This window comes from Heteronotia binoei, chromosome 11 (assembly GCF_032191835.1).
Source record: "Heteronotia binoei isolate CCM8104 ecotype False Entrance Well chromosome 11, APGP_CSIRO_Hbin_v1, whole genome shotgun sequence".
NCBI classification, from domain to species: domain Eukaryota; kingdom Metazoa; phylum Chordata; class Lepidosauria; order Squamata; family Gekkonidae; genus Heteronotia; species Heteronotia binoei.
This window is the reverse complement of record NC_083233.1, coordinates 46,629,130-46,653,718: the sequence shown is the minus strand read 5'-3', so window position 1 is coordinate 46,653,718 and position 24,589 is coordinate 46,629,130. Positions and strand designations below refer to the sequence as shown.

General features: G+C 44.8%; 1 protein-coding gene across 5 annotated transcripts in view; it reads right to left on the bottom strand.

Moving 5' to 3' along the window:
* GDPD2 (glycerophosphodiester phosphodiesterase domain containing 2) overlaps nt 1–24,589 on the bottom strand; it is a 444,005-nt gene that overhangs the window by 8,441 nt on the left and 410,975 nt on the right. Inside the window, exons 1-7 of one of the 5 annotated variants that reach the window (XM_060249918.1) lie at nt 11,010–11,246; nt 8,432–8,527; nt 6,892–6,955; nt 3,524–3,647; nt 1,739–1,842; nt 1,548–1,641; nt 337–396 (exon numbers count right to left, since the gene is read on the bottom strand). In XM_060249918.1, coding sequence (XP_060105901.1) covers nt 337–396; nt 1,548–1,641; nt 1,739–1,842; nt 3,524–3,647; nt 6,892–6,926 — 417 coding nt within the window. In that variant the 5' untranslated portion in view covers nt 6,927–6,955; nt 8,432–8,527; nt 11,010–11,246. Of the gene's footprint in view, nt 1–336; nt 397–1,547; nt 1,642–1,738; nt 1,843–3,523; nt 3,648–6,349; nt 6,434–6,891; nt 6,956–8,431; nt 8,528–11,009; nt 11,247–11,327; nt 11,347–24,589 lie in introns of those variants that run through there. The other 4 variants (XM_060249919.1, XM_060249922.1, XM_060249920.1 and 1 more) reach the window with 4 other exon arrangements.

The following is a 24,589-nucleotide window of genomic DNA, read 5'->3' as shown; positions in this document are numbered from 1 at the left end:
TACACTTTCTGTTTAGATCCAGGTGGATAGCTGTGTTGGCCTGAAGCAATAGAACAAAGTTAGAGTCCAATGGCACCTTACCAACAAAGATTTATTCAAAGTGTGAGCTTTCATGTGCAGGCACACTTCCTCTACCTTATAGGTATGTACTGTTAAGTTTAATTCCAGTATGTCTGAGGAAGTGTGTCTGCACACAAAACTTACACCCTGAATAAAACTTTGGTCAGGTCTTAAAGGTGCCATTGGACTCTAACTTTCTGTTTAGGAAATCCACAATGCAGAGCAATGCTGAGAAGTGAAAGGTACAGCCAGAATTGTGGGTACAGGTAAGGTTACCTTGTGCAGCCAATGGATCTTCAAGGGCTGGTGGCAAAGTTGAAGAGTGAGTGCCAGAACCTGGAATAAAGAAGGGGAAAGCAGTCACAGCTTAGGAGGTGGCTTCTGAATAGTTTCTTGGACAGAATGCAGGAGAGGCTGACATTTGTGTAGGGCAAAGCATGGCTGTTGGTCCTGCAGCAATCAGAATTGTACATTGAGGCAACCCAAATTCTGACCACAGAAAAGCAGAATTATGAAACTGAATACCTTTGCTTCTTCTGCATAATTAATACTACAGTCAGGCCTTGAATTCAGCAGGAGCTCACAGGAGTGCAGCTCCTGAACCTTTCTGAGGGTTCCCCCTCCTCCTCCCCACCTACTTTTTCCATTGAATAGTAGGTGCAGCTGCATAACAATCTCTGGATTAGGAGAGTGGGCAGCCAGGCAGCCATCAGGAGCTTTGCCACACCCCCAGCAGCCCTCATTAATCCCTGGAGAAGCCCACGCCACCCTTTCCCCACTTCATATGTGATTTTGGGTAGCGGGTGGCTTGCTGGCCTTTTGACGGTGGGGGGGGGGTGGCCAAGGAGAGCCCCAGGTGAGTGAGGCCTGCTTGGGATGGCTGGATTTCTAGCCAGCCCAAGCAGGCATCACTTGCCTGGGGCTCTCCTTTCTTGCATTGGGTTGCTTTTGGCTTTAGGGTGGCAGCATATGCTAATGAGTTATGCTAATGAGCTCCACCACACATTTTTGTACGAAATGACCCCTGACAACAACTGCTAGTAACATTCCCCTTTGACTATGAAGTGCACCAAAATCTTTCTTAGCATGCTCCTGAGATTTCACTAGGCATTGCCCATGCACTTTGTCTTGAGAACTAGAAGCCTGCTTTTTATTTTTATTTTTGTTGTAAGCTAGTATTCTCAGACTGATTTAAACTTGGCTTCTCTCAAGACTTGTATTTTCTGGATGTGCTGACACTTGTGCTAAATACCAGTAGCTCTCCTATGTCGGATATATTTAGCCCACTCACAAAGCTATATTCACAGTCAGGCAGGGGCCAGGCAGCTGCAGCATTTAAACTGCTTCCAGTAGGCAGACCATTAACATCAAGTAGCAGGTAGGGCAATAATGCTCTGGGAGTTCACTGCTTGGCCACTTTCCCAAAGCTGGACCAGGGAATTTCAAATGGGGCATTTTGGAAGGAAGGCTCAGAGCAAAAGTCATACCAGGAGGAGGGAAGAATAGGTGACCAGAGTTGCCGTTCCAGACAGCATCACCACTGACCAGTCAAGCCACCACTCCAACTTGTGGAAGAGGAACCTGTCAAGCAGAAAGAAAGGCAGGTAAAATCACAGCCAGTCTGGCTCAGGAAGGGGTCTGCAGTGGAGGTGGGGGAACTGTGGTGCTTCCTACTCACTCATTGAGGAGGTGGAAATCATTGAGGGTGACAAGGGCAAGATAAAGCCAGGCCAGCGTGAAAAGACACACGCAAAGGAGGAAGAAAAACCAGGCACAGTCACACTGCAAGGCAAAGAATCGCATTAGAAAAAGGGTACCAGAAGTGATACCCTCACACTGTGATTCCTAGAAGGCACTCTTTCTTACTGGGAAACCTACTGACATTGCTCAGTGGCACTCTGCACCTGCTTAGAGGCATTCTTGTATTGCATGCTGTATGCTGAGTCACAGCATCATAAACAGGACTTCAAACTAAGCTTTGTGCTAGCCCCAAGGGATACTTGGGCTGGAGACGAACAAAAGGCTTAAGGCATCCTGCAATTCCTGGGGTGATTTTAGAGGGGAAGGGGCAGGCTTAGTGGAAGAGCAGTCATATTACATGCAGGGATTCCCAGGCTCAATCCCTGGCCTCTGCAGTGAAGATGATCAGGTGGTGTCAAAGACTTCAGCCCGAGACCCCAGAGAGCTGCTGACAGTCAGAGTACAGAACCGTCTGACTATGCATAAGGCAGCTTCTTGTGTTTGCCTCTGCACGCACGTGCACACACACTCTGCTTCTGCCGCCCTGGCCTCTGGGCAAATAAACAAATGGAAACAAAGAGTCATGTTAAACCTGTTTACCAGGCACAAAAACGGGACGAAAGTCTGCCCCTTTCCCACAGCCTTCCAGCCATTGTCCAGATCCAGACTTGCATTCTTTCCAATGCTATACAGCAGAGGGACAGGAAGGAAGACGACGCAGCACCCCATGCCAATCTCCACCTTCTGTCCAGCTTGCTTCACCCATTCTGGCAGCCCATGAGAGGGACCAGATGGCGCTTTCCCTTGGTTTGGCTGCTGTATTGCCCCATATTGGAACTCAGACCCCACCTGAAGAGGACTGAGGGCATACTGGGAATGTGAGGAAGAGGAAAGAAAAGTGGGGAAGATCTTGCTGTTGCAATGGAGGGGGCCAAAGAAATCAGTATAAACATTTACTGGCCAGAGATGCGGGAGAGTAAATAAAGTCAGGCTATTTCCGAAAATGAAAGGAAGCCCGGGCTTGAAATCCTGACCTATTGCAGAGCCTGGCAATGCGATAAAGGCCTAGGGATGGTCCTGCTCATTAGTGCATTTTTTTTGGTCTAGGCCCTCCCTCCAAAGAGATCTTGGGACTAACCCAAAATCACCCAGCAAGTTTCCGTGGGAGAGTGGGATTTGAATAGGGTTGCCAATCCCCCAGTTTGAAGGCCCTCCCCTCACTTCAGGGTCATTAGGAAGGGGGGGGGGAGGGAAGGGAAATGTCTGTGGTCACTCCATTATTCCCTATGGTGACTGATTCCCATAGGGTATAATGGAGAATTGATCTGTGGGTATCTCTTTTTTTGCAGTAGAGACCAATTGCTCTCCCCAAAAGATCCTCAAAGTTTCAAAATGATTGGACCAGGGGGTCCAATTCTATAAGCCCCCCCAAAAGGTGCCCCTATCCTTCATTATTTCCAGTGAAGGTATTTAAAAAGGTGTGCAATCCCCTTAAATGTGATGGCCGGAACTCCCTTTGGAGTTCAATTATGCTTGTCACAACCTTGTTCCTGGCTCCACCCCCAAGTCCCCAGATATTTCTTGAATTGGACCTGGCAACCCTAGCTTTGAACCCAGGGTTTCCAGAACCTAACGCAGCATTTTAAACCTACACCACTAGCTGACCAAATCTGGGCAACCCTCCACTTATCCCTCAAGATGCTGCCTGGAGTCTCCCACTCACCTTGCTGGTCTTCAACCCCTTTTTGCTGTGTGACCAGCGGCAGCTGTAAAGACAGAGCAGGCAGGTGGCGCAGGCATGGCAGCAGCCCCCATCCTTTGCCATGATGGGGCAGGGGCACCAGGCCCTAAAGGAAAAAGCATGCAGACAGGAAGAAGTTTGAGAGCAGTCATTGTACTTCCTGTGGTCGTTGAGCATGCACTGTGGCCTCCTCTTGGTTTTAGTACATTAATATAGTGTGTCATAGAGTGTGGATTTCCAAGAAGAGGAAATGATGGTGGCAAAACTGGGAGAGAGCTGGAACAAGTGCTCCAGCTTGAGAGCACAATCAGTCTATCCCTCTCCCTTTTCCCATCTACCCCACCCCAGCACCAAACACAGAAGACGCTTGAGCAGGTTCCAAGTTTTCAGGTTTCTTTGAGGTTCCAAGCTCCCCAATCTCATCATCTGGCACACACTCATTGACAGATTCCCAGCACAGACTAATCCAGATCAGGCAGCAGGCCAACGGAAACCTGCGCAGTTAGTCACACCCTGGCCTTCCCGCCCCAAACAGTCAGGCCAGGGCAGGCCCACACTGTGAGGAGCCTGGGACAGCAGAAAACATCATTCTTTGAGTGGCAGGGGGGGGGGGAGAGATGCAAGTGTGTGTGTGTATGTGAAACCCACAGTTCTGGGGGGGTTGGGGGTGGGGCGGGGGTTCCCAGAAGTTGCACTGGATGGCAGCTTAAGCTTGCCAACAGCCTGGAGAAAGAATGTCCTGCTCCTTTAACAGAAACTTAAGCTGCCATCCAGTGCAACTTCTGGGAATGTTAGATTCAGGATGGTAGCTGTGTTGGTCTGAAGCAGCAGAACAAAATTTGAATCCAGTGGCACCTTGAAGACCAACAGAGTTTTTTTCAAAGTATAAGCTTTTGTGTGCAAGCTCACTTCCTCAGATTCAGTGAAACAGAATTTCGTCAACCATTACATTATAGGAAGAGGGAGGGGTGGGGTGTCCATCTCTCTTCCTATATGTAATGGTTGAGGAAATTCTGTTTCACTGTGTTTGAGGAAGTGTGCTTGCACACAAAAGCTTATACCTTGAATAAAACTCCGTTGGTCTTCAAGGTGCCACTGGACTCAAACTTTGTTTAACAAAATGTTATTTGCCTCCATGCCATGGAAAACTTCAGCTGCCTGGTTCCACACATTAAACCTCTATTAAACTGACAGGGCACTTTTCTCCAGGTTGTTGGCAATGCTAGGTAGGTGCTGCTTCCTCTACAACTAACTCTCTGCCTCATTCATACTTGACGCATAAATACTGCCTCTTTCCAGGTCCCAATGCATGCCCCTGTGCAGAATCCAGGAACATGGCTTGGAAGCTATGGGGAGGGACTACTGGCCAAGTGTTTGCTGGAGGTGGCAGAGGGTCTGTTTGCAAAAGGCGCAAAAAGTACACTAAAGTTGAAATGTGGCAGTAAACCCACTGCCTTCAGCTGAATGCAAAGCATATCACTGGACATTCAACCCACACTGAACGTTATTTGCACAAGTAGTGCAAGAAAGACACAAGGGAACCCTCTGAGCCTCAGACATGCTCTAAAGGAAGCTTTCACTCAGGATATTTTTCTCCTGCAGAGGTAACTGTGTTGAGAAAGAGCCATGTAATTGATGCACACATTTGCCAGCCTAGCCTACAGTTGCATCTCTTGGCCTTAAAGCTGCACACAAGCAGTTATGACAAGTGGAAAAAATTCACAAGTCCGTCAAGCATGATAGCATGCAAGTTTTTTCCCACATGGAGATTTATCTCCGTGAAAGAAAGTATGTCTTGTGCAAAGCAGTTTGGACAGGCAAAGGAGATCCAGCCCCACAAGGGCCTCTCAGACCTGGGGAAGATGTTTCCATGGAGACCAGAGAGACTTCGGGCTTTGGTGCACAAGGCAGAGGGGTGGGGGCAGTTGAGCTGTCCTGCTGCTCAAAAAACTCCAGTCTCCTGATGCAGTGACTGTGTCACAGTGCCAACCAAGGGAAGACAAAGGTGAGTGGCTATGGCATGGTGGAGCTGGTAAAGCATAGAAAAAGGAGCAATCGCGGGGTGCCTCTGCACATCTTGCTGATAACGCGGTTGCCGTAATTTCCATTCATTTATGCAAAACCGTGAAATTTTGTTGAGTCTGGAAAGGGGGTGGAAATCAGACTTGTTTTCTCTCTTCTAAAGAAGTTGCTCAACTTGAACAGATTTTTTTGGTTACTGTACAATAACTTTACAGGAAACATTTCAACATAATGCTACTGAGGAAGGAAGAAATTATCCTCTTCAGGCTGCAGAGCCTTCTCCCCTCTCACTTGAAACACACTTTCTCTGTGGAGCAGCATGTCACATGTGCCTTTAAAAAAAATGAAAACTGATACGTTCTTCCAGGAAACATACTCTGAACCCATTTCCATTGCAAGACATTGGAGAAGGCGTCTATAAACTAAACCTCAGCAAGTACATCCTGATTCCTGCCCAAAATGGACTGGAAACCAAAAGTGAAATGCTTCTTTCTAGCTCACCAGCATTTGTTTCTCATGCCCTGCACTCAGGCGTCTTTAGATAACTCCTTCCTTTAAACAGAGTGACTAGTTTGTTCAGAACTGCCTCCAACCCCAATTTCCATCAAGCCAGGATCATTCCAGTATTCTTCATGGTGGGCTGAGGGGGGCGGGTAAAGTCCCATCCTCCAAGAATGATTCCCCTTTGAGATAGTTTCCGAGAGTTTCCTCTTTGCTCCAAGCTGACCTGGCTCAAACGGGCTCAGTTTGATTCCTGGTCTCTGGTGCTGCTCCCAGCTCACTCACCTTGCCCAAGGGCTCAATTCCTTTGGAGGCCAGGGAGGCAGTGGCCTCACGAAGCTCCTTTGCTGACAGCTGCCCTTCTTCTTGCACGCGGAATGGCTGCTGCTACTCCTGGGAGCTCCTCCACAGGCTTGAGATCTCTCACCTGCACCGTTCCTGGCAAGGCAGCCTGTGCCACCTATGGGCAGGGCCAGGCAAGCCCAAGTGCACTTGGGAGAGGCGGAGAGGTAGGAGCGAGTGGGTTGTGATGCTGCTGCTGCAGCCGCAGGTCAGGGAAGGAGCTGCTTTTGTGCTGCTCACTCCAGCCCTGTCACTCACTCCCAGGCCTGGGCAGCTTGTTTTGTGGCTGCTTGGATACTAGAGAAGGGGCCCGGGGCGGGGGAAGTCTCTCTCACACCTCCCAGACTCAGAGTTTGCAGGCAGCCCACGGACCAACTGGATTAGACAGAGATATGAGGCAGACAAAGGGTAGGGGTGGCCAAAGAAGGAACTATTAGAAAGAGTTGAAGGTCCCTCCATTGGGGGTGTTGGTGGGTGGAACTCACCCCTGCCCTGTATCCTCAGAAATGGCCTGCGGCATTTTGGTGCTTCAGGAGTAGACTCAAATCACTTGCAGAGGAAATAAGAATATAACAGTGTTCAAGTAAATAATTGGCAACCAGCAGCTTTCCCACAGTAACCCAAAAGCTGCCATTTGAAAAGGCCTGCCTCCCCCTGACCCGGGAAAGTACAACTGGCTCTTCACCAAAATCTGGTGATGCCAGCCTCCAGGTGGGACCTGGGGATCCCCTTGGATTACAGCTCATCTCCAGGCTAAAGAGATCTGTTCCCCTGGAGAAAAACAATGCTTTGGAAGGTAGACTCTATGGCATTGCATCCCACTGAGGTCCCTGTCTTTCCCAGGCTCCACCATCAAATCTTAAGGAGTTTCCCAACCAGGACCTGGCAACCCTTCTCTCCCATCCCCTGCCAGTGGTCGGGGGGACCTGGCAACCCTAACCAAAGCAGAAGAGGGGAGTGTCCCCTTGGGCTGAAAACACACACAGATATGAGTGCACACACTTGCAGGATGCTGCAGTGTTTGCTACTCCAATGTGACTCTGTCCCTTTGTTTGTGCTGTGCTACATTGCTGACCCACTCCAGGGTCAGGAAGAGCAGTTTCTGCCCTGTGGCTTTGGGGTGTATCTGGTGTATGAGCAATCACATGTTGCCAAATAGTATCATTCATGTACCAAGGTGGTAGTGCTGTAAAGCACTCTGATTGGTCTTGACTGTGCCTCTTCATTCCTTCTTCCAGTTTTCAGTCCTGGCTCTGCTGCTGGGAAGAGTCTGCCTTTGTCTTGCACATTTCAGTTTGGTGAAGTAGCAAACATTCTATGTGCTAAATTGGAATGGAGCAGCTTTTAGTCTGCCCCTCCTAATGTTTGAGTTTAGAAATGTATTTCTGGTTAGTAAGACAAAGCCTTGTCTGACTCAGTTTGGTCTGACTAAGGCTAAACATAAATTTACATGCATGAGCATGTGAGATGAGTCAGACCATTGATCCATCAAGCCCAACCTGTCTACAGCTCCCCAAGGTCTTAGCAAAAGCATTTCCCATATAAGAGATCCTTTTAGTCACAGTTGCCACAAAAACCAGACCTGGAACTACAGAACAGGGCTTTTTTTTAAGCAGGAAAACACAGGAATGCAGTTCCAGTTGGCTTGGTGTCAGGCGGTGTGGCCTAATATACAAATGAGTTCCTGCTGGGCCTTTTCTACACAAAAAGCCCTGGTGCAGAATTCCTGTGAACACATATATTCTTCCACTGAGCTGTCACTGCATCTCCACATAACACAGATACCTGGCCCCATGTGCTTCTCAGATTTCCTCCCCCCACATTCATGTACCATGAACAACACAGGCCATGTTTATAACAATATAAGCTAAAGAGCACGTTGCAAGAAATCTTCCTTACACCTGCCCATGCAACTAGTTTGCAGACTGCTAACTTCCCCCCTTCCAAGGATTAACAGTACATGATACACCTTAAGATCCTTCAAAATTAATTATAAAATGTGCTACTTGGATATAAACGTCTTACCTAACCTTAGCATATGTAGAGACCATGGATCCCCAAATAGTACAGACAAGAAGAGTTTGTGGTTATCGTTGGCCAAAACCAGGAGGGCTCATGAGCCTAGATAGAACATCAAGTTCAGTTTGCTTTTCTTGAGTTGTGGTTCTTTCTCTTTCTCTCTTTCTTTCTTTCTGGCAAAAAGCACCCCAAGATAGTAGAACTGGGGACCTTGGGGACCTTCATATGCAGTTTGGATGCTAGCCCAAAAAGCTGACTGTCCTTGGGGTGGGTAATAAACCTAAATTGGTGACTATGTATTACAGATAATTTGTAACCCTGTGTTTTTTAATTTAATTCAGCAATTAAACAGAGATCATAAACATTATACTAAATAGGTTAAAACATAAAGCCACAGCAACATAGCAACAACATTAAGAGGAACAGATTAAAACATTGGCATAAGCAGATAGTTATAGGATCATAGTTAGGAGTAAAGCCAACTCAATCCAAAGCTGAACAAAACACTATTTTCCACCTGTCACCTAAATGAAGGCACCAAACAAACCTCATGTGACAAGATGTTCCATGAATATGGCACTGCCATTGAGAAAGACCTGTTCATGGTCACCTCACTGCAGTGGCACCCAGAGAAAGCCTCTAAGGAAGATCTTAAAAGGATGAGCAGTTTCATACAGGAAGTAGGTAGCCTGTAGGGTACTGTGGGCCCAGACACTTGAGGTGCTTTGTAGGTCAATACCAGCCTGGAAACAAGATTGTAACCAAAGCAACTCTTTCAATATCCAGTATGTCTACTTTGGCTTGTCCTGGACAACACCCTTACAGCAATATTTTGGCCCATCTGAAGATTCCAAGAGCTCTTAAAAATGCAATACAGTACTCTAACCTTGGTAAAATGAGAGGAACGGTACCAAATACTGTGGTCACTCCTTTCCTGGGAAGGGGCAATTGCTGTACCAAATTTAGCAACAGGGGGCTTTGTCCATGATGACTCTTGGGCATCCAGAGATGGCTGGCTCTATACTTTTCAGGAGAGAGCTACCCTACCTGGAATAGGAAAATGCTTTACCACCCTAGTCTGAAGAACACTCCACTAATTGTATTCACACACATCCCAATGAAAAATCCCATGTGACATTTGCCCATATGGCAGAGCATATAATTTTGTTGCGTCGAGTATATAATGTAGTTATGTCCTTATGCGATCCTTCTCATGACACATGATGCTGATTAAAAACAGTTTATTAAGAAAATACTCAGCCTCTAGGTGGCATCCTGGCCTCAAAAATATGAATGAGAACTGAACACATTTAATTCTTGCTTTGCAATAGCGGGATGGCCTTGTACTATCCAATGGCACTGGAACTTGAGATACCCATCATCCCTCTATCCTAGATGGGAAGCATGAAGTTCCTTTTTTCAGGTGTGTGAGAGAAGTGATCCTGGAACAGTTGTCAGAGCCATTTTGGACCAATTCAATTAAGCTCCCACACCATAGTTATGTTAATTGCAGTCTGTATTGTCAGGTGTGCAGTTGCAATTTTAAGAGAAGCTTTGAGATTATTGCTACTGGTGCAAAAACAAGTTTCTGTTTTATCCAGGGAAGACGGTGCCGAGGTAGTGGCAATTTAGAAGAGGAGCCATTTTCCATCATCAAAGCAGATGGATCATGTTCCTTAACCTTCCTGCTTCTCAAACATTGTCAGTTACTTCCCAGAGTTGAAAGAGGGGACAATTAGGCATATATTCATATGCTAATAGCCATCATCTCATTGAAAGTGGATTTTCTTCATTAAAAAAGAGTCGGCTGGAGTGCTAGCAGTGAGAATTGATTAAAAAGACAAATTGCATTTTCTTGAACATTTTGGCATTCCTGTGAAAACATTATAACATCCAAGATTAACAGCTATTGTTTAGTCAGATAACATGGAAAAGCAAAGATTTTGCAGCAGGCACGCAAGGCAGAAGCCTCTGCCAAATACCTGTGGGGCTCCTGGCTCTTTTCCATGATAAAGATCTGGAAAGGCTAGAAATCTTGCATTCCATGGCTGTAGAAAGAGGGACTGAAGCAAAGCCTGCAGTGGCCATCTGACTTGGAAACTGTTCTCCCTAATCCCAGGTGTGCATGGGTGTCTTGTGGCTGTTCAGTTATGAGGAAAAGGCACTCTGCACATGATCAAATACACCTGCCAGATGGTTCAAGCAATAACAAGTCAAACAAATACTCCCCAGCCTATGTGTGTTCTACAACTGTATATAAACCCAAAGTTTATGGCACCTAGAATCTTGCATCGCCCAAGAAACCTAATCTTCATTTTAAAAAACAATAAACCAATAAACTCAAGGGTGAGTTTGGAAGTGCTTAAGTGTCTGATTAAGTGCAACCAGAAGAGTGGGTGAGAAAATTCAGTAATCTGAAATCTTTAGCTCACAAACATTAAAAACAGGTTAGGCAAATAAATTAGTACAGCACCTAATTTTTATTGTTCTTTGTATAGCATTCAGCCTACTCTTTTGGCATGAGCAAATGGCAGGGGGGGATTGAGGGATCAACTACATACCACCTTCCCCTAGCTGTACCCACCTGCAGAGAAGTGGGCTGGTATAATCAATCCTCCGTGTTCTTTCCAGTCCAGCATAGCATTAGCTCAGATCAATGTAATAAAGGAGTGTGGCCTTCCACACACTTAGAACTCCCCAAAGGATAGACCTGCTTGGGTGCTCCCTGCTTGGGCCACAAGAAGGTAACCCTTAGAAAGCACTCCACAATATCTGCTTTTTACCAGTAATATACTTCTGAAGGTCATAGCTTCCCAGTGCTGCCAAGGAAGGAAAAGTGAGATTGAAAGGCCTGGTTTCTCATCAGTAAAAAAGAAAAATCCACAACCCTGCAAATACTTACTCTTGCTAGGAAGGCCAGCAGAACATCAACAGCTGCTTGCAAAACTGTTCTTCTGTTCCTTTTTGCCAAATTTAAAAGGTCAGCCCCATCCCATCACTAAGGCATTCTGGGAGATGTTCATAGCTGAGAGGAGGGTTTTGGATACAGATGTATAAGTTTTTCTCTGTGACTTTTGAAGCTTGAGAAAGCCTGTTTGTAAAAAAAAAGAAAAGAAAGAAAAAATATGTGCATTGGTCCCTGAAAAACACTTATTGAGATATTTAAGCCCTTCAATTCCAAAGGCTCTGGGTAAGCAGCAGTATCTTGAAAGCTTTGTGAAATGCTACTGTTGCCATCAAGAAAAACACACAAACCACCATCCTCCAACAGTTTCAGAAGGCTAGCAGCCTTTCCCTTGCTCCCTCCTAGCAGGACTTCTGTAGTTTTAACAGCTACCTGGCAAACAAAAATGTGTCAGAGGCACCTTATTAGCCAAGTTGCCCTCTCAGCGAGGTTGGGGAATTTAAACTGTGGGCAAAGATGGCTCAGTGGGATACAGAACCTATTTATACAGGAGATGCCGTGCAGGAATTTCCCCTTTTAAAGGCGTGTGAGACCTTTTAAATACAACCTGGTGCCTTCAGGGGGTCCGATCAGGTGACCTGTGACACAGGGTCAGGTGGTCTGTGATGCAGGGTCACATGGGGGTATGACATGGAAAGTGGGATTCTCCAGGATGACTTTTGGAAAATGTAGAAAGGTGAGGGGATTAACATTCCTAGATAAGGTTATCTAAAAGGGTCAATATAGAAACAAATTATTATCTTAGAGTGACACCCAACAAACACAATGGTGATGGTCTCCTCCTCTGGAACATCCATTGTCTTTAACACATCTGGTGTTTGCACAGTTCATTGTTTAATGGCTGGCTCAGGATGGCTGGCAGGATGCTACTCACAACAGGCTTGATGAGTTTATGCAAAGTTCGAAGTACACACTGTGTATGTGGACCTCCTGCTTCGCTCCTATGGCTTCCCAAAGAGACCGGAGGGTGACAGCTGCTGTTGCCGGCCCAAACAATGGCTTCCCTTGCATCAGGAGGCTGGAAACCATGAGGCTAGAGCAGCTACACTGAACCTGTGGAGCTGGACGGCTTAGGACAGGCGCGCTTTCCTCCTGTTTCGTGGAGCTGAGACTGGAACCTGGAATGCGATGTTGGCAGGGAGCCCGTGTAGCTGTGTTGGTTTCCAAGCTGTATGTTTGCCGCTTGAATGATTGAAACCCTAAAACAGTTGGCATAGGTCAGGCAAGGTCTATGTCTGGTGTGGATGTGTAAGAGTTCTGCACATTAAAAGCATTCTGACCGCTAAGCCAGAGATCATAAAGTCCATTATGGAATTGACGGGGTCTTTTGCTCATAACTTTACACACTAACAAGGTTGACTAAAGCAAAAGCTTTCGTGGCTTGCGGCCTTTTGCTCACTCTTGTCATAGAGGACTATAGCCTATTGAAGTTTCTGCTTCAATCAATCTGTTAGTTTGCAAGGCTGTTTTTTTTTTTTAGCGGAGGCAGTGTAGACCAGACTAATGTGGTAGTCCTGCTAGAGCAGGGGTGGCCAAACATGCTTAACATTAAAGCCCCATAGAATAGACATCAGATGTTTGAGAGCTGTAAAACAGGAGGGAAGGAAAATAGATGAGAGGAGGGAGAGAGGTGGAAAGAAAGCAACTTTAACTTTAAATGCATTCTCCAAGCTGCCAGATGGCTTGGAGAAGTGATTTAAAGAGACAAATGTATTCTCCAAGCTGGCCAATGGGGATCTCACCCTGTATGTTTCAAGAGCCATACAATATGTGTAAAAGAGCCACATGTGGCTCCCAAGCCACAGTTTGGCCACCCCTGTCCTAGAACAATATAGCAGTTGAAGTTTTCCCTCTTTCCTGCCTTTTCATGCTGAGGAAAGTAACATCTTCAGCCTGTTACCCAGATAGTAAAGGTGCAGGAGAATGGACCTAAAGGTCTTGCAATCCTGTATTTGTAGCCTGTTCTATATATACACATATGCACATGGTATTGTAGCTTGGCTCACTCACTTTGCGGTTGAGCTTTGCTCATAAAGTTGGTGGCTTAGATGAGAAGAAATCTCTCTACCAGTCAGATCAGTATTTAGTCAGGCTGAATCTTATCTTGTGATAAACTTGCGAAAGGCATTGTCATAACAATGTGCATGCTTAGGTGCACTGTGGTGAGGACAGTTGTGGGGCCAACGCCTTGCTGTGGGCAACTAATTCATAAAGCAGCCATGTTTGGGACCAAGCAGGGGTGGAAGGATCAGCAATGCAACCTTTACTCTTTGCCCACTCATCCCTCACCAAGCCCAAACCAAAATGCAGGCAACAGTTTCTTTCACAGTATGAGCAACAAAAGAGGCTGCAGGTTAGCCTTGCTTGTGAATATTAGGAGGAATGTTTTGAGGAGGACTTAAGGCTTGAATTTCCATTTTAATCAGAGAAAGAACTTTGTATTGACAATTTAATGCTCACAGCTAAAGATTACTACAAGGATATAACCTCCTTAGTCTTGTATTATGACTTCTGTAATTTTTGTCACACATGAACTATCAAGAGATTGTTGCTCTCTTGTATGGATATGGGCCTTCTTATTCAGTATTCAGAAGATACCCGAAGAATATCAAAATGGGGTTGTACCTGGGATCTCACCCTGTATGTTTCATCATACATATAAATTGTGGATCCATGATACTTTATTACAAATAACTTGGTAAAAATTCGCTTTGGTCTTGGTTTATACCTTGGTTGTTTTATCCTTTTTTCCGGAATATATACATTCCTGATAATTTTGTTTGATAATTCCTGTCTTCTGGCAGGTTCTGCCCTGGACTTTTGGTTTCCAGAGGACCTCTTCCTTCTCAGTTATTTGGTGCACAATTATTAGCAGAAGCTTCAGGGAGAACTCTGTTCACCCTGGGGGAAAGAGGCTGAAGAGGCTTTGTTTATGTCTTGGCTCTAGAGAAAGAAGCTGTGCATGGATGGGGAGGGAAGGAACTGAGGGATGGAGGGTAGGCCAGAAGCAGATTGGTAACCCCCAGTCCCCCCAACTGCATATTTATAGATTAAATGACTTTTCAGCAGGGCTTTCTTTGTAGAAAAATCTCAGCAGGGCCTCACTTGCATATTACGCCACACCCCCTGGTACCAAGCCAGCCGGAACTGTGTTCCTGCTAAAAAAAAAAAAAAAGCCCTGCTTTTCAGATCTTTTGAACAGGTGCTGCAGATTCAAAGCACAGTCAGTCCCTGAGTTCTAAGGTCCCCATCCCCTCCATTAATGGCTACAAATGATTTGTTATGAAATAACAATGGAGATGTGGACAATTGCCCACTATACCTGAGAAAACATGGATAATTTCTCACAAACTTGAGCAGCTGCCCTGGCAATTTACCAACTCTGTAAAGCAAGGTTGAAGGGTAAGCTTCCCACTTGTGGCTCAATGACAAATCAAATTAAGCAGGATTTCCCACCCTTTTTCTAAACCATCCAAAGTAGTTCTGTAGGAATGTTCCCACTTTCTGCTGTGAGAAGAGCCGTTTGGCGGCAGCAGCAGGAGGCCTCCTGGCTGTGATTGGTTCCACAATGCAACTGCCCTCAGTTGGAGAGGCTACGCTTATTTGTGGGGGTTGACAGGACAGAAGCCTTGTCTGTTCCAGCTATGTGAACTGCAGTCCCGTCTGTATTTGGTTTCAGGTAAGAGGACCATAAATACACAGCTATTTTATTTCAAAGTGGGAGGGGAGCTTTTATGTAGCATTTTATTCATCTTTGCAGCTTGTCTCCGAGGCACTGGGGAGGCTTATGAGTCTTCGACAGAATTTTTATTTTTCTGTCGGAAGAAGCTTTAGAAATGTTCCCTCTCGACTTGAGTTTGATAAGCTCCCGGTTCACATTCTTTTTCTTTTTTATTGAAAGAGCTTTGCTAACTAAGCTGTACAGTAGATGGCTTTGGAAAAATACATAATTCCTGCTCATGTCAGATCAATAATACTGCAGACTGGCATGGAATTCAAATTAATTTCTTAATGCGCATCTGTTTGTATAGAAGCTGCTGGCCAAGGGAGAAAGCTTTAGAAGCAATGAGTGTTTCTCCATCAATTTAGCAAAAAACAAAAACCTAAATAGGTTTTTACTTCCAAAGTAACAAACCCAGGGCACAGAGATTGTGCCCTTGCGGTTCAAAGTTATATGTATGATGACAGTGTTCAGAATTTATCTCGGGCTTGATTACGGATTCAGTGCTGTTCTCACACAGCAGCCAATGAGCATGAGACTCTGAGCTTTGTCATGTGATCACAGTTTCCTGGAATCTGGCTTGCCTCAGGGCCAAATCTGCTTCCTATCTTGGCTCCTCCAAAGCTGCAGCTGTCACTTGAAAACCTTTCTCTGAGGAATACTATTTTGTGCCAAAACAATGCTCCTAAAGTGACTAATGGTGAAAGCTGCCTTTCTTCACAGTTCTCTGCTGACAGCATTTTTCCCCACTTTCTTTGATTATTTGGTTTGCCATAAAGGAACTCAGTGGCTAGTCAACAATACATTCCAAAGCAGCAAAGCAGGGACAGAGAAGGAACAGTATCCTGATCTCCTCAAAAAGTGAAGAAAATCTGTGTTATTAATGTGCTGTTTTGGGGGGGAGGGGGTTGCAGCATTGTTGAGATCTCTCCCCCTCACCCCCAACATCTAGCCTGATGAAGATTTCTGGAGAACTCCAAAGCATTCACATTCTTTTCTTCGTCCTAATAAAAGTTATTTATTTGGCTTTTATTTTTTGACTGATCTCCTTGGCTCTTTAAGGAGTAATATGAGCCAAACAGACAGTTCACTCAAGAAACTTACAGTCTTAATGCTGGTTGTGGAGGAGTTAAGGGAACCAGTCACATGCGTCTTTCATGGGTCTTGTTGATAAATGTGTCCTGGGAGTTTTGGTGCTTGAAACTAAATTTACAGGCATGGGGGAGCCTTCTTCAGTTTGGATGCAGCATGCGGATTAAGCTTTCCTCCCATGTCCTTCCTTACCTGAAACAGCCCCATGGGGGAAGCCTTCATGTAGCACATCAATACATATTAAGTCTTCCTCATAGAGCAAATACTGGTTTCCCAAGGTTGTTTCAGGTTAAGAAAATGACCCAGTCTCCTGATGTACCATAGTTCTAATCTGAACTGGGCCTGCACACACTTGGGAATTAAATTCCAAGTGTGATACTTATAAAGCACATCTGATTGACTGGGCTGGAACAGACAGTTTGGGTTCATGAGCACTTTGTAATATAAATTGGTCTTCAAAGACGGAGGAGAATGGAATGAACCAGATAAAAGCGAGGGGACAGAAACACGAACATGGAATGACTCTGGTGACAAAGAGCTGCTCCACAGTTATTTATATGGAGAAGTGGGCTCTAAGTATTTTGGAGAAATTAGTTTTTCAGCTTTGCTAAGCTGCAGATGAGAATTGGGTTTGGGGGCTGAGCACAAAGCCTTTAATTGCTGAGAAGTGTTTTGATGGGCCTCCTTTATAAGTATTAGGATTGCTAGCAATGCTCCCTCAAAGCTGTGAAGTCTTGTGAGCAAAAATTCTACTTTGTGAGCTACTGGTATTTTTTGTGAGCTACTGCGTAAATTAGTTTGCTCTGAGGCCATCCTTCCTGAGCTAAGACAAAAATGTGTGAGCTGGAGGCTAAAAAACTGTGAGCTAGCTCACACTCAGCTTAGTGGGAACACTGGGGCTAGATAGTTTGATCAAAAATACTGGACACAGCTGATAAAATTTTGTTGACTAAAAACTAAATGTACATGTTATAGGATGTCTATTGATGACAATCTACTAGGCTTCCCGATCCCCAGGTCCCAACAGGGGATCCCCCGGTTTTACCGGCTTCCCCCCACTCCCAGCCAGCTGGTCAGCGGGGGAAGCCCCACCCCCACAGCCACCATGTACCTGTTGATCTCCGGCAGGTTTAGAAACCTGCAAACAGGTCCTGTTTCAAAATGTGTGTGTGTGCCTTTAAAATTTGAGCAGGAAGTACTTAATGGGGAAGGGTTAGCAGCAGAGCTTCGTCAAAGCAGAACTCCTCAGTTTGTTTTGCTTTCGTTTCACAGCAAGTAAGTGAGTGGGTGTGTGAGAGAGAGCAGCATAGTCCCTGTACTTTTCAGACCTCATTGTGGAGGCACCATAGCCAGTTAAGTGTGTGTGTGTGTGTGTGTGTGTGAGAGAGAGAGAGAGAGAGAGAGAGAAAGAAAGAAAAAGAAAGAAAGAAAGAAAGAAAGAAAGAAAGCACGTACAGAAGTTTTTGTAGAGCCAGTAAGAGGGTGTGTGTCTCTGTGCTTGTTTTGCATTGTTTTCAGAGTCTTTGTATAGGAATCTGTTTATGGGATGGAGGAAAACTCTACCTCTCTCTTTTTGTTTGCCAGTGTTAGCCTGAAGAACAGCAGTTCCTGTGAGTAAAGCCCCAGTGAAATGTGAGCTTGCAAACTCTGTGCATTTTGGCTGCTTTGTGTGTATTCACTTTCATTTACTAGAATTGCAGCTATTGGGTGATGAGGAAATGATGACTATTCAGGTGAACTGCATTGCTGCATTTTTTTGTATTTATTTTGGGAATGGGGAAGTCTGGCTCAACCCCCAAAGTCTCCTGGCTCCACCTCCAAAGTCCCCAGATATTTTCTGAATTAGACTTGGCAACCCTACAATCTAGATTATCTCTTACATTTTACATTAGATTGTGTGGAGCACAGCATCTGCCTGCCTCCCCATTGTGATTATTGGTGGTGAGCGGGGAAATACAAATGTGACGGGGCCTGTGCCACAAGTTTCACTAGGCTCAGATAATTGGTGCTTGGGTGGGCAGATCCAATACGGCTGTAAAGAAATGAGTTTTCTCTCTCAATCAGGCAACTGGCTTCTACATTCCACTATGTATGCGGGCTACACAAAATAAAAATGTTTTAATTGGGAGTGGGTTTGAAGGCACAGCAGGATGGGGGAAGGAATTAGGATTATCTACCTTCACATGGGGACTGAAGATCCCCTGAAATTAAAACTCATCTTCAGATAACAGAGATCAATCCCCCTGGAGAAACTGGCCACTTTGGAGGATGGACCAATGGAATTGTAACCCACTGAGATCTCTCCACTCCCCAAACCCTGCCCTGCCCAGACTTCACCCTTGAATCTCTGGGAATTTCCCCCATCCCTGAGTTGACACCGCTAGCGAAGGTAGGGGTGACCAATCTAGTGCCAGCCTGAGCAGCAGCCACCTCTATCTCTCCCTGTTGCTGTGCCTTGGCTCAGGCTTGGAGCTGGGGTTCTGTGTGGCATTTTATAAACTAGACAGAAGTTTGCCACACTGTCTGGTTTTAGCAATGTTACTAGGTATCCAGCAGGGAATCCTGGAACAGCAAAGGAGGACAGCATTATACAGTTAGTTGACAGTCAAGGGTCCCAGCATATTCCTGCTTTGCTTTCAACATTTGTCTTAACTATGAAGAAATGTAAAAATGCACTTGAAACCATATATCAAAGAGGCCTCTGCACAGGATGAGCAGAGCCATGAAACTGGCTGTCTCAACTTACAAATGTGCTAGTTAGCACAGTATATCTTGTGGGGGTGACTGTGCTTTACCTTCATTTATCATGAAAGGAGGCTGAAATGGAGGTTTTCCGTCTCGGTTTGAAAAATCACTGCTCCTGGGGGCTCTAGAAGGAAAACAATTCCAAGATACTGACGTTGCCACCGTGTTATTGTAAAACAGTCCTGCATTAACTTAAATATCAAAGAGCAGGAACCATCTGAATTCCCATATTGACATAGCGCCATTTTATTTGCAGCGAAAGGAAATCGCTGCTTCTGTGGGTTGAGGCTCAAAGGAGAATACAGTCATATTGCATGGTTGTGTGACTTGGCAAATCATGCTGAGTCATGCAGAATGGATGCTGTTACGCTAAGCAAATGAAGGTTTGACTCAATCATTTGACATATATGTCTGCTGCCTGTCATCTGCTGTTGCTCCCAATGTGTCCATAGAGACTGCTCATCTGGAGACAAAAGCCATTAACCATAAATTGTATGGCTGGCAGATGGAGCTCCAGGCCTTCTTATATGTTCAGCTCAGGCTGCTTCCACATGGATATTTTTCTGTATATTTGCTCTCAAACTGTAGCATTGTTTTTTCAGAGCATCATCTAATTGTCCACTTTTCAGCTTTTCCTCATCCTTGGCACATGATTAGTATTATCTTTTCTAGAAGAATGTAGTCTAAACATATGAGAACGCCATCTAGACAGGAAGTGGTATGTTTTCAAAAGTCCCATCCATATGGGCACCATTATCCTTCTGTCAGCCCCATGTGGCCACCATTTTCCCTGCTGTGCTACTGGAGGGCTTGTGCAGAGTTTTAAACAAATCTGTAGTTACTTCAGTGCTTTAAGAACACTATAGCAAATACTTATTGTTCAGGAAAAAATCCCTGAAAAAGCCCTTTTGCTGCACCCTCAGTTGGTTAGAGCTGCCTTCTTTTCTTCTCCAAGAGACTTGTCTAGGTGCAGCTTATGTATACATGTTTGTAGTTGGATGCCTGCTCAAAGTTATTTGTCGGCGAATGTGTATGAACTGTTTCTGTTGCAAAGTACTGCATTTTAGAAGGTATCTGCAGCAATGCAAAGTTGTGTCTGTAGTGTAATACCTTTCCATTTGCACAAGCAAGTTCCGATATGCTGCAGTTACTGAGTGATGAGCATGCATATGTGAACCAGTCCTGAAATCCACCTTAACATGTTTCCTTAGAAAGATGAAAATGCTTCCATTTAGTGGGTTTAGGATGACTGAGAATATTAATTATATTTGTGGTGTTGTTGTGGATTTTGTGATCTTAAATCTATTACATTTGTGTATCCCCTTCTTCCTCTAAGGAAGCAGCATACATGTTTCTCCTCTTCCCTCTGCCATGATATCTTCACAAGAACCCACTGAGGTAGCTTAGGCTGAGAGTGATTGACCCAAAGTCATGCAATAAGCTTCATAACTTCATGAGAGATTTGAGTTTGGGCTTCTCCAGGCCAAATCTGTTGCTATAGTTTACTCTACTTTCATGATAATTGGATTTTGCATATTTTGTGTGTGTGTTTGTATGTATTGTGGGGATATCATTGCGCAGTGCTGCTTCAAGCATGTTTGGGAAAAGGAATGTGTGTGGGGGAGAGAAGATCTGTTTGTTTTATATACTTATTTTTAAAACATTTGTATCCTGCTCTTCTGTAAAGTTCAAGATAGTTGACAACCCCCTTAAAATTGATTAATCTAAGCAATACCCCCAAATCTCCAGGAGTTTCCCAACCTGGATTAGGCAATTCTACACCACCATCCCCTGCCAGTGGCCATGAAGGACCTGGTAACCCTAGGGGTAAATGTGGCAAATGCCTGCACTTTGCAGAGGTCAAGCTTTGGCTTTTCTTGTGACCCGGTAGTGAGGCTTTTGTGGCCCGGTACCAGGTCACGACCCTGCAAATGAGAAACACTGCCTTATAGTAAGGTTACCAGATGTCCTCTTCTTAGAGGACATGTCCTTGTTTTTTGGTGCCTGTCCTCTTTTGGGCACTTTTTAAAAAGCTGGTAAATAAGTCCTCTTTTTGGGTTGAAAGGTTAGGAATGCTCTTTGTTGTTCAGTTGCACACTCACTTCTGACTCTTTGCAACCCCATGGACTAAGTCACGCCAGGCCCTCCTGTCTTCCACCATCCTCCGAAGTCTGCTCAAATTCGTGTTAGTTACATCAGTAATGCTGTCCAGCCATCTCATCTTTTGCCATCTCCTTCTTCTTTTGCCTTCTGTCTTTCCCAGCATCAGGATCTTCTCTAGTGAGTGCTCCCTTCTCATTTGGTGGCCAAAGTATTTGAGCTTCAGCTTCAGCATCTGACCTTCCAGGGAACAGTCAGGGTTGATTTCCCTCAGGAGTGACTGATTTGATCTTCTTGCAGTCCAAGGGACTCTCAAGATTCTTCTTCTCCAGCAGCACAGCTGGAAAACATCTATTCTTCTGCACTTGCCCTTCCTTATGGTCCAACGGTCACAGCCATACATTGCTACTGGGAATACTATCACTTTAACTATACGGACTTTTGTTGGCAGGGTGATGTCTCTACTTTTTATTATACTGCCTAGGTTCGCCATAGCTGTCCTCTCAAGGAGCAAACGAATTGTTAATTGAAATTGTTAATTAAAAGAAATACTCTTAGTTAGTAGCAATTATTACAGCTTAAATAGTAGGGGTATTTAGATTGAGATTTGTCATCACAATGATTACTTGTTTGAAGTTGTCAAGAAATGTGTCCTCTTTTTTGCTTTTTGAAATATAGTAATGGTACCATATGCAAAACTAAACAAAACTAATCTGTCTTGCACACAGTTAAGTATAAGATATCAAATACAGCAGTGGACAAGAGAGCCAGCAAGTGGAACCAAACCCAATTTTTAGAAGTATAACTCTAAGTCAGGAAAAGGTCCTGCAAAAGAGCCCTGCCTTCCTGAAGACTACTAGCAAACGTACTCTTTTACTGACAGGTGGTTCCACAAGGTAGCAGCAATTCTGGGGAAAGCAAGTGAATGACCTGAAGAGGTGTGTACCATCCAGTGAGAAGTGGCAAGAGGCCCCAAAGTCTTGTCTGTTTCTCTTGGCAATAATTTGCGTATGTTGCAATACTTAAGACAACCTGGCAGAAGATGCCTGGCCTCTGAAAGAGGGGTAAGTAGGGTTGCCAGCTTCCAGATGGGGCCTGGGGATCCTCTGGAATTACAGTTTATCTCTAGACTACAGAGATTAGTTCACCTGGAGAGAAAGGATGCTTTGGATGGTGGATTCTATGGCATGGTACGCCACTGAAGTCCCTGTCCTCTCCAGGCTCCACCCCCAAATCTCCAGGAGTTTCCCAACCTGGATTAGGCAATTCTACACCACCATCCCCTGCCAGTGGCCAGGAAGGACCTGGTAACCCTAGGGGTAAATGTGGCAAATGACTGCACTCTCTCACTCCCTGCCTGTATGGGGGTGTAGGGAAAATATATGCCTCTGTGCCTAGTAACCGTTGTCTCTAAAAGAGGAGAAGAGCAAGCAAACCGTAGCTACTGGTGCTTATAACAAATCAGATTAAAGCCCTCCCCAAGTCTGTGAAGCAGCAGTGGGAATGGTACAAACAACACATCAGGCTATGCAATACTGTCTGTGCATTACTCTGCAGTTGGTAAATGCCTTTGTTATTTATACACTGCTCTTTCCCCTGACGCAGTGTTCTTAACTCTCAGACAGAGATCAGAGTAATATCTAGATTAAATTAACAATATTATTGACCCTCATTAATTTAGCAGTTGATTGATTATAATAACAAGATTCAAAAATGGGGTACTTTCAATGAATTGTTAAATTATTTGCTTCATTTATATCCCACCCTTCTTCCCAATGGGGAGCCAAGGTGGCTTATATAATTCTCTCTGTTTTTTTATTCTCATTAGTCACCCAGCAAGCTTCCTCAGCAGAGGGAGGATTCAAACCCAGGTCTCCCAGATCCTAGTTGAACAATCTAACCACTACACTCGAGAGCCGGTTTGGTGTCATGGTTAAGTGTGCGGACTCTAATCTGGGAGAACTGGTTTGATTCCCCACTCCTCCACTTGCAGCTGCTGGAATGACCTTGGGTCAGCCATAGCTATCTCAGAGCTGTTCTTGAAAGGGCAGTTTCTGTGAGAGCTCTCAGCCCCACCCACCTTACAGGGTGTCTGTTGTGGGGGAGGAAGCTAAAGGAGATTATGAGCCACTCTGACTCTGAGATTTGGCTTGGAGGGTGGGATATAAATCCAATATCATCCCCCTCCTCCTCTTAATCCTTTTATGTTCCAGTGCACATCCTTGATTCCGACCAAGATACGTGCGCAACACAGAACAACAGTTGTTCCAAGGTGTTAAGAATATTGCCATTAATAGGTGCTGGCATGGCTTTTTTTGTAGAAAAAGTCCAGCAGGAACTCATTTGCATAGTAGGCCACACACCCTGATGTCACCATTGTTACACATAGGGCTTTTTTGTAGAAAAAGCCCAGCAGGAATCACTTGCATATTAGGCCACACCCCCTGATGCCAAGGCAGCCGGAACTGCATTCCTGTGTGTTCCTGCTCAAAAAAAGCCCTGGGTGCTGGTGTGGGAGTTAAGAAGCACCAGGACAGCCCCAAGCATGTAGATTTTCATTGCGTTAAATACTCATGTAAAGCTACTTTGTTTGGTGGCTTAATAATATGATGTGTAGGCATTGAGACATTTAACTAAATTTGACCCTGCTTTTTGATTTATAAATAACATATTGTAAGCTATTTGTCAGTTTCTTGAAATAAATGCTTTATTTTATCCTTGTTAGCATTTATACATATTTTGGATACATTGGTTATATATCCTGTTCATCCACAGCCCTATTCCTGTAACTGGGCTTTACAGTTAAGCATGCTCACCTTCTCCTCCAAGGGTTGGCAGAGATTCAGGGAAACACAGATGTATGTTCAAGAAAGAAAGAATGAGAAGAAAGCCGAGCTGTGAGGTTGTTCTCATTTCCCAGAGGGATCAGGCTGACCATATGCTCATTTGCATTTAGTTCACTTAAAAGGCTGAAATTAACAAAAAGAGACAGGAGGCATAAAAGAAAGTCAAGCTTATTTAAAGCTGGCCAGGAGGCAATGCTATGCACAAGATATTTAAATATAATTTGTTCTGCTCACTTCTAAATTTAAGTCTTGACTTGCCGACGATCTTCTGTAAAAGTTCCCCCCTCTCTCTTTTGATCATCTTGTTCAGCTTTTGTCTCAGTGCCATAAGGATGAATTCACCTGCTACAATGTTCTCCTGAGAACATGGACTTTCCTGGCAACTTTTAACAATCGCCTATAACCAGCTGTTTTTTCTCACATGAAGCCTTGCTGGTATTGATGACATCTCTGCACTTAACAGGCTGGGTGAGTGGCCAAATCACATGTTAGAGAGTACATACCTTGTGCAGCCCTCCCATCTATATCTTGTGTAGCTGTCCCATCCCAATTTTTTCCTGAGCGAAACTGTTTCTGTGGATGCTATTTGGTCTCTGTGGTTGTTATTTTGGAAACCCATATGATCCCTGGTGTATACGTGGACTTCATTGACAGGCAAGATAGTTGTCCCCCGGGACCAACAGCATGTCACAGAA